Source organism: Nicotiana tomentosiformis, chromosome 2 (genome assembly GCF_000390325.3).
Source record: "Nicotiana tomentosiformis chromosome 2, ASM39032v3, whole genome shotgun sequence".
Taxonomy (NCBI): Eukaryota; Viridiplantae; Streptophyta; class Magnoliopsida; order Solanales; family Solanaceae; genus Nicotiana; species Nicotiana tomentosiformis.
The window spans coordinates 26554705-26564062 of NC_090813.1; the positions used below are offsets into that span (position 1 = coordinate 26554705).

At 36.0% G+C, this 9358-nt stretch overlaps 1 protein-coding gene across 2 annotated transcripts; it reads right to left on the minus strand.

The window, feature by feature from the left end:
• Positions 1-777: 777 nt before the first annotated feature.
• LOC104089282 (small ribosomal subunit protein mS47) lies at positions 778-8895 on the minus strand. 2 transcript variants are annotated; one of them, XM_009594130.4, is made up of 14 exons: positions 8588-8895; positions 8394-8474; positions 8242-8310; positions 8043-8106; positions 6555-6634; positions 5485-5616; positions 5299-5383; positions 4664-4749; positions 4459-4580; positions 3502-3562; positions 2754-2852; positions 2572-2673; positions 1391-1432; positions 778-1278 (listed from the first exon to the last, which is right to left on the minus strand). In XM_009594130.4, exons 1-14 carry the CDS (start codon positions 8726-8728, stop codon positions 1159-1161), a joined length of 1284 nt encoding a protein of 427 aa, XP_009592425.1. In that variant the 5' UTR covers positions 8729-8895; the 3' UTR covers positions 778-1158. The 2 variants fall into 2 exon arrangements, with proteins under 2 accessions (XP_009592425.1, XP_009592426.1); XM_009594131.4 differs by having other exon boundaries at positions 5533-5616; positions 8588-8894.
• Positions 8896-9358: the final 463 nt, after the last annotated feature.

Consider the following 9358-nt stretch of genomic DNA (forward strand, 5'->3'; position numbering starts at 1 on the left):
AGACACACCATCCTAGAATTAAACCTCAAAGTTCAAAATTCAAGACATCAATTATGTGGTCGACTATGCGACCGCATAACTGTTCTGCGGTGCATTATATATATATATATATATATATATATATATATATATATATATATATATATGCGTGTCCTGAATTTTAAATTAGTACTTCAAAAATTCAGAACACTTAGTCCTAAATTTTAAATTAGCAGTTCAAAAATTCAGGATACTAAGTCCTCAATTTCTAAATTCAGGATACTTAATCCTGAAGTTTGAATGAATTAGCTAATCTTTAAATACATTATAAATTGTGGATATATTTTAAATAGTAAACTTAAAAGTAGCTATTGCAGCACTTCGCCTCTAGCATTAACATATAGAAAATAGGCTGCATGCTTCATCGAAAATTTGACATACTACCTTATCAGGATCATTTCTCACCAATTAAAATCACGAATAACAAAAGCAATGAGGCAATTGAAGTAACCATAATTTCTTTTAATTCACATTCACTCTTGAATGGTAATTAATTAAAATAATACTATGTTATTTAGCCAAGACTATACTATTAATCGAAATTCCTTTTGAGCAAGTAAAGCACAAGCCCCTTTCAGTTTCATTACAAAAATTTCTGTGATCCTGTACTTCATGTGCATATATCTTAAGAGTTCAGCAAGTCAGATTTCAACAACATAAGGTGAACTATAACTCTTTGCTAGTAGTATTACTCGCGCAAAATTATCGTTTACGCTTATCCATGGGTCAAACAGGATATGCAAAAGAAAATCTGAAGGTAGCCTGGTAATTTAATTCACAAAACATTCTTCTCATGATGTACACATCTAAACGGTCAAATCTGAGAGCCTCGAAACATCAATTCCTGAGAGGTCTCGAAACATCAGAAATATATTTGAAAAAGTAAAAGGCGATGAAATTAATACGCAGTCTGCTCTATCATTTTCTTCTGTACCCACAATTTAGTACCTGAATAGACATTAGCAATTAAGCATTTTACCTATGTTCCACTGGAACCGAAATATACCAACATCTTGATAGGAATGTCTTTAGCAGTCCTGATTTTCCAGTCAGTCCCTTGTATTATAATGAACCTGGGAACATAAAACTTCCCATATGTAGAGCAAAGCGGGATATCGATCACATAGAAGGCTCTCGTAGTGCAGTGGCCAAATTGAGTTCGGGTTCTAATTCACCTAATGGGATGAAGAAGCAGTCAACCATGTCGGTGGTAACTTCCTCCAGCCGCGTTGGACCCCACTGAATTGTTCAGTACAAGAACAAATAAGTTTCCTTATCTTTCCCCAGCTGAAAGAAAAGAGGGGAAGGGGAGAGGGAATTAAGTAAGCATGCTTGGAAGAGCATTCATTACCTTTGGAGCAAAGTCCTTGTCAACCAATCTAGCACGGACACCCTGAAAATGTTTCCGAGGATAAATATCATAGCTTAACAGGGAAGAAACGACTATACTTGGTTGAACATTAAAGAGGAGCTTAGTAGCAGAAGAGGCTGTTTTTTCTTGTTTAGTTAAGAACTAAATTTGGAGATTTTTACAACCTCTCCACCATAACTTATCAGCATATCAATGGCAAACGAGAGAGAGAGAGAGAGAGCATATCGATGGAAAAAATGCTACATTTGCTGGTATATGGAGTTTAGTTTTCAAGAGCTAGTTATAAGAAAAAATAATCCTGGCATAAAACTCTGCACTACTAATTAATAGAACGTATAAATTCCACTATGAAGCCTACATTACTTAATGCAACCCTCTATTGCCAATACAAAAGATGGTTTCCGATATAAACCTCTGCATAATCTGCACAGGTGATCTTGATTACGGAATTTATAAATCATTTTAAGCGGACTAACATGTGAATCACTTTAAGCTCTAATCCAGTTATTGCCAATATACTTATTCTTAAGATTGTAAATCACTATATTAACCTTTTTATTTCAGCTTTTTACTTTGGCAAAAGATAGGGAGGAACAATGCAAAAAAAAAAAAAATACTAGTTGATTTCTTCCAACCTGCCTAAGACTTGGTGACAAAGTTCTGCACGGGTGATCTTGATTACGGAATTTATAAATCATTTTAAGCGGAATAACATGTGAATCACTTTAAGCTCTAATCCAGTTATTGCCAATATACTTATTCTTAAGATTGTAAATCACTATATTAACCTTTTTATTTCAGCTTTTTACTTTGGCAAAAGATAGGGAGGAACAATGCAAAAAAAAAAAAAAATACTAGTTGATTTCTTCCCACCTGCCTAAGACTTGGTGACAAAGTTACCGGGTAGTTTTGCTGGTGAGAGGTAGCAAGTACACATTGAAACAGTCAACGTGTGCGCAAGCTAGCTCGAACACTACCATTATGTGTGTGAGTATAAAAGAATCATTATACCTCCACATATATATATAAAAAAGATAGTGAGGTACAATGATTTACTTCCAGCACTCAGAATCTTTTCCTCCTTCCCTCTCCCTCCACATTCTATAACGAAATAAGATGCATACAAACTTTGTACAGTCAATTGTCAGAAGAAGACATACCTCACAGAAATCATCGGACACCCGTTTGGACACCCAATTAATTGATATGCGATATTCACGAACTAGACACTGATCAAGGGGTTGAAATCTGCCTTCTCTAATCTACATTTTGGCAGCAAAAATAAATTTTAAACCCTGAAAAATCTAGATTGCAAAAGCAATGGAAATGGTTAGCAGCTTACTGATTTCAAAGCCACTTTCAAGCTCAATGGAGAGGCTTCTTTTATTTTATTAAGAGCTGTATTACACCATTCATCATGAGATTCTGCTGCCTCTCTTTCCTGCATTTCGCAACAGAGTAAACCAAGTGAAGGAACTCGGTGCAAGTAAAAAGAGAAATAAGCAAATGTCTAAGAATACTAAAGTCCATAAAGCATGTCTAGCAAATACCATCTTCCATAACCCCTAGATAAAGGAAATCAACTAGAACATTAACAACAGCTAAACTAGATTTCTGAGATGAGAATACACATATACTTTAAGGCAAAACATCAAACCAATCATAAGCGCCAGTTAAACAAATTCTGAAGATCAACATCCAGGAGGAGAAGTCTTAAATATTGTCCTAAAACTTCTATTACCATGCTTTAAAACAGATAAAAAGAAGCAAGAAAAAGGAAAAAGAAAATGGTGCTATCCAATCTGGTTTCTAGTGTTTCAAATACGTGCTTCTTAGGGTTCAACATTTAATGCTTGATACAACATTCTGATACTTCAGAGATTAACTTTTCTCTGGGAAATTTGTAGTAGACCTTGTTATGCCACAAACTCAAACATTCATACATATTAGCTTTACCAGAATGTGAAAGACACCATTCTCATTCGTTGATATTAAAGATCAGTACAAGCTGTGTCTGCATTTGTACCTAGAGAAAGAAAGGACAATAGAAGAGAGAGAGAGAGAGAGAGAGAGAGAGAGAGAGCACTTACCAGAGCTTCTATAATTTCCTCAACTGTATCCTGGCTAAAGCATTTATCGATTTTCTCAAACCTGGATCACAAAAAGGGGCTAAGAAAAAGGAAAATAGAGGGCAGGGCCGGCAGGCTAAAATGAAAGGTTATGAAAGAAAAAAAGATGATTTTTTTTTTAAAAAAAAAGATAAGAGGAAATGAAAGTGAAGATTCTTTAGGGGGCCAATATTTCTGGAGTAAAGTTTGCGGAAGGGGATTATGATGAGAAAGTGAAGATTCTTAGAGGCATGTATGATTGTTGGATAAGGTATAGTGTTATTGTGTATCATAGTCACCTAACTTCTAAAAGTTCCATGTCTTCAATTTGAGTTTGTACTGGATACAGCACATATTTTTACTCGTATTAAATAGCCCGAACATTCATTAATAGAAATATTGATGCTATGGACAATGCTTACTAGATAACATAAGTTCACCGCATTGTTACCCATATTCTCCTCTCCCTCCAATTCCATCTCATTTAGTCTTTGACATCATTTTTCTGCCACTAACTTTTCTTTCCTTTTTTTTTTTTTTTTTTGAGGGGGGTGGGGGGAGGAGAATTAACTTCTTCCTTTTCCTGTTATTATAACGTTCTTGTGTTCTCTCAAACCACTCCTTTCCCATTTCTTAATTTGCATTATTATTAACCAAAAGGGTAAAAGGGGGTAAGGAGGGAGAAACGTAGAACATCCAAAAGATAATGCATGTTCATACCTATATTAATTTAAAGTACTGATAGATTGTATCACCATGAGTTTCTAAAACATGTCACTGTCTTAAAAACTTCTTTAAAGAATCATTTAATTGAACCCTACAGTAATTTAGTCTCCTCCCCTCCAAATCCATAGACTTGAGCAGGGCCCACAGCATTCACAATGAGCACGTCACAGAAAATAAAAGGATGGAAGAAGGGAAACAAAGATAGAACATTACTTGTGCAGAACACTCTTGCTATCTGGGTAAACAAGGTCACCATACTGGGCTAGAGAATTTTCAATGACAAGACGATCATCTGTGATCAATTTACCAAGGCGTTCCTCCAACCAAGGAAGCCTCTGTTGGAATAACAAACATCAGAGCTACTAAAAAAGAAGAATAAGAGTTGAGAATATTAGTTATAGAATAACTTATTACTAACTTCTTTGAGTGAATAGTGGGTAGCAAGACCACAAGCAATCATTTCTACGCCATTAAGCTTTTCTCCTGTTAAAGCCAAATACTCCCCTGCAAAGGAGATGACACTATTAAACTCCTACCATCAAAGTTTCTGTAATAGTCAAAGCAGTCGAATACATTGATATGTAAATTGCTTTAACAATCAGCATGTTTTCAGCGGTACTAAACTGACAAAAGGAATAAAGAGAGTTCATCAAACAATCACTGCCATTTGATGGTATGAGATAAGGTATCTAACACATCAACATAAAAAAGGGACAATTGCAGAAAGAGGAATGCCAAAGACAGAAAATGCTTAATCAAAGGGGCCATGGTGCCAGTATTGGCCCCTCAAAAGATGAAGATTCGAGTCCCCCCGGGAAATCCAGATTAATGGATTACTTAAATGGTCAATGCAGATATCAATGCACCTCATCATCAAAGAATGCATATCAGTTTCATCAGGCACAAAATATGTTGCAAGATGGACATATCAAAGTAGGAAAACAATAAGATAAGAACAGAACAATGTGGCACTTTTTGTAGTCCATGTATGTATCAACCAACATAGCCCCACATACAAATCTACTTATCAGTAATATTTTATTCTTAACTTGCCTAAGTAGCCAGGAAGGCGAGAAAGATAATAAGAAGCCCCTGCATCAGGATGAAAACCAATTTGAGCCTCAGGAGTAGAATAAACCTGCAATGATTTTGCCATTTCCATTTGTAAGTCTAGGGCGCTTGTCAGTATCATGGGAAAGAACATCACGTTAAAAAATTAAATAAGCCAGCATATCATACAACATCCTTTGCAAGATAAAGAAAGGCACCATTGGAGAAGGTACGTACAGTTCTATCAGTTACAACGCGAAACATTCCTGGAAGCGAAATACCTGCCCCACTTCCCATTGTGACACCATCCAAAATTGCCACCTGCACATAGTGATCGATAATACTTGTTGACTTAAGCATGTTTGCTAAATTTGACATGGAGTTAAAATCAGAAGTCAAATTGTAAGATGATACAGTGTCCTATAATGCAACACCCCATAGTCTCCAAGCATGTCTTAGCTATGACTTAAAGCATCTTATAAACTTCTAATGATCATGTGGTAGTATCAAGATGTTGTTTTAAGGAGAGGATGGTTGAAGAAGTGCGTTGAGAACAAGAGAATGTTGGAAACTAAAGTGAAAAATCAAAAGGATGACTTGACTTCTTAGTGGTCATAGTTTCTGAAGCAAAATTGTGGCCGTTGAAGTCTGGTTTCGGACGTTTTAAACCGTTCGTCATTTCGACTTTGTTACCAAAAGTAATGACTATTTTAATCAAGGTGCGCAGAGCTGAGAAAAGAAGTCAGCAGCAAGATGCACAACTTAAGTTACTGCAGTGCGCTAATAGCAGAAAATAAATTTACCGTGATGCAGTAGCTTTCCAGTACATGGTAGCAACTAGCAAGATTATTTATGTGTTTTTTATTATGTCTTAGCCCTAAGCATCAACCCTAATTTGCCTTTCGAAGAAGTGTAACCTCCCATACAGCTTTGATGCCTTCCAAGTACTTACGGTAACAGTATATTTCAGTTTTCACTGGGCAGATTGGACATATTTCTACCTAAGACCAATTACCGAGTTTCATTTTATGGATTATATGCCAAGTTAGATTATTAAATTGTGCAGATAGAGATAAATGACGTGACAGTTAAAACAGGCATTTTAAATCCCTAAGATTGACACAAGCGGGGAGGCAAGGGAACTTTCTGCAGAGATCTCCCAGTAAGAGAAGGGAGATGCAACAATTTGATGACGAAACTCACAAAACCTCACTGACAATGAAATATGCAGAAAGAGAAAAAGAACGAGTGATACTCACATTTGGCTTGAGATATGTTCCTAACAAGTAAACAAATTTATATAATGTTTCGAAGAACTTCTTGCACTCCTCAATCTTCCCTGCAGATAAAGGAAACCGTGAAAATGTTTGCCAATAGTTTTGTAGGCAATAAATTGAAAAACTAACTATTATCCTCAAAAGTAAAGAATGTTGTGAGCAAGTGTACTCATCTATTATATGATCTTATATTCTCCTCTAACTATAGGAAACTCTAAGTCAATCTGAGACTCCAGTTGCAATGTAAAGTGTAATGCCAGACATAAGAAGAAGCTAAGTCAATAGAAAATGATGATTATATGTCTGAGTTAGACTCGTTTGATGTAGACAACGAGAGCTTCACAAACATGGCAGCTTGACATGATCACTCTGCTAGTTCCCTCTTATGAAGCAAGGAAATCAAACAAATTCATTGATTAACATTTCAGACGGTGGGATTAATGATGATCCATTCTCACTCACTAGGTTATGAGAAAGAACTGTTCCACTTAGGTATTCAATTTGTTTCCTGTAGGGCTCCTTATTTTCACAATCTGCAAATGCCACATCACCTTGATTACTGATTACACAGATAAGCATTTCTATAACACAGTACTCTCACTGTTCCATCTTATGCGGCGGGGTTCGGAGTCGAGTGTCAAGCTAATTAATTTTTGGTGCGAACTCGGGCATAAAATTCAAAAATTTTAAAATAAACTTTACATATTTAGAAACTAGATGACAAGTACCACAAGTCTAACAGTTAATAATTCTAAATATTGAAAAATACTTGAGAAAATTGTGGTTAAAAAAATCTCTTTGACTCCCCAAATAGTAATAGTGCCACATAAAATGAAACAAAAGGGAGTAATATGTTTTTATAATGGTGGTGTCAGGCCATCTCAAATGCACTTTGACTAATCTACTAGATACCTACTACCTCTCTCAAGCACAGGCACCAGATAACTCTGACCAGCACATAGGCACACCTTTGAGTTCAAATTCCAATAGAGGCATCAAAGGTGTTGTTTTGCCTATGTTGGAATTTGAACTTTGGTGTTCCTTGGTCCATTGCAGCTTCACTGACCTCTAAGCCACAATTTTGAATGCCTCTAACACATTATAAACTCTAAGTGATATTTACACCTAAGAAAGGAGAAAACAGAAAGGGAGCAGCTATATTATAACATTGAGGAGGAATACATAAAATTACAGTCAATAATCACACGAAGAACTTCCGAAGCAGCAACCCTTATGTTCACAAGAGCATCAAGCATAATGATTGCAACCAAAAAAAACTTGGAAAACCTTGAAATCCTTGAAATTATATTAAAAACAAGTTTACATTTTTGTTTAAATCAGAAATTTAAGCTGGGAATCCTGGATCATGGAAGAAATTTAAGCCGAAGTACTTGATCATCGTAGAAACTTAAGCCGGGAATAAGCTTGATCATAGCAGAAAATTAGAAACAGAACTAGAAGGGGACACACCTTCATTAATCAACTCATAAAGAGTGACAACGTCTGCTCCAGAGGAAAATGCTCTGCCATTGCCCTGCAATATATTCAATCAAAAACTTAAACATTTGCTGGTACGTGTAAGTTGCTGTAAGTTGCTGAACTCTGATACTTTAAAACATAAATTAACAAAACAGGAAGATGAAAAATAACTTCCAGTACAATACATTACCTTCATCATGACAAATCCAATATCTGAGTTTTCCTCCCAAGACTCGTACAATCTACTTAAACGAGCAGCCTAGCATTTAAAATATAGTGAACTACAGACATACAAAAACCATGTAACATATTCTGCGAAAAAGAAAAGGGAAAATGCCAAACCATAGAAGGAGTAATAGCATTAAGTGCAGATGGTCTATTGAGAATAGCTGCTCTTGACTTAGCCCTTCCTTCAACCAGAACCTGTAACAACACATGATGCAAAAATAACACTTTCGTATTATAACACAGTAAATGAGAATTTTGACGTACTTTTTCAATTCATTGAACAGCTTAGTAGAAATGAGTGAATGAACCTGTTCTTGAATATAATCCACATGGGCGTAGCTGGGTTGAGCAGAGAAGTGTCTGCAATGGTGATTAGAGAGGAATCGGGAATCACTTCTCCGCAATGGTTGAGTCAGTGATAGTAAAACTTTCAGTTTATTCATTCTCATTATCTCTCTTTGTTGAGCTTACTGAGATTTGGACTGTGAAATAGAGTACTGGGGTTTAGGGCTTTGGACGAGGATGACAGGAACTCTCAACACGATCTCCGACGGCGAAAGAAATGAATGGCAAGCTCGGAGTCGGAGCCGAATGAAACTGGTGTCAACCGGACCGAAGAAAATTTAATTTGGGCCATTAAAATGTTTTTTCAACTTGGATGATTTTAACAGATAGCCACTTTTAGGGCTATTATTTCAAATATAGCCAGCATTGAAGTACACAAATAGCCCTAAAGCAGATGGCCTTGAATTTTTATCCCCGCTTGCTTCATGGGCTGAATTTTAAGTTTAACAAGTATTTCCCTTCGCTTGCTCTATAGACAACACTTTTAACTTTTGACCTTGAAGTTTTGCTCGTGAGTCAAGGAGGTTCAAAAGTTAAAAATCGCCCCAAAAAGTATTACATTTTTGCAATTTTTTACGTTTGCAATATATTTGAAAACAGTCACAACGGCAAAGACTCGCTTCCTGAATTTCAAGACAATGTCAGTCCTACAGTAAAACTACTATTATTTTTATTTGTAGTTAAATTTTCTTTTTTAGTTTACAACTTCTGGGCTCTGGCCATTATCCTAAACT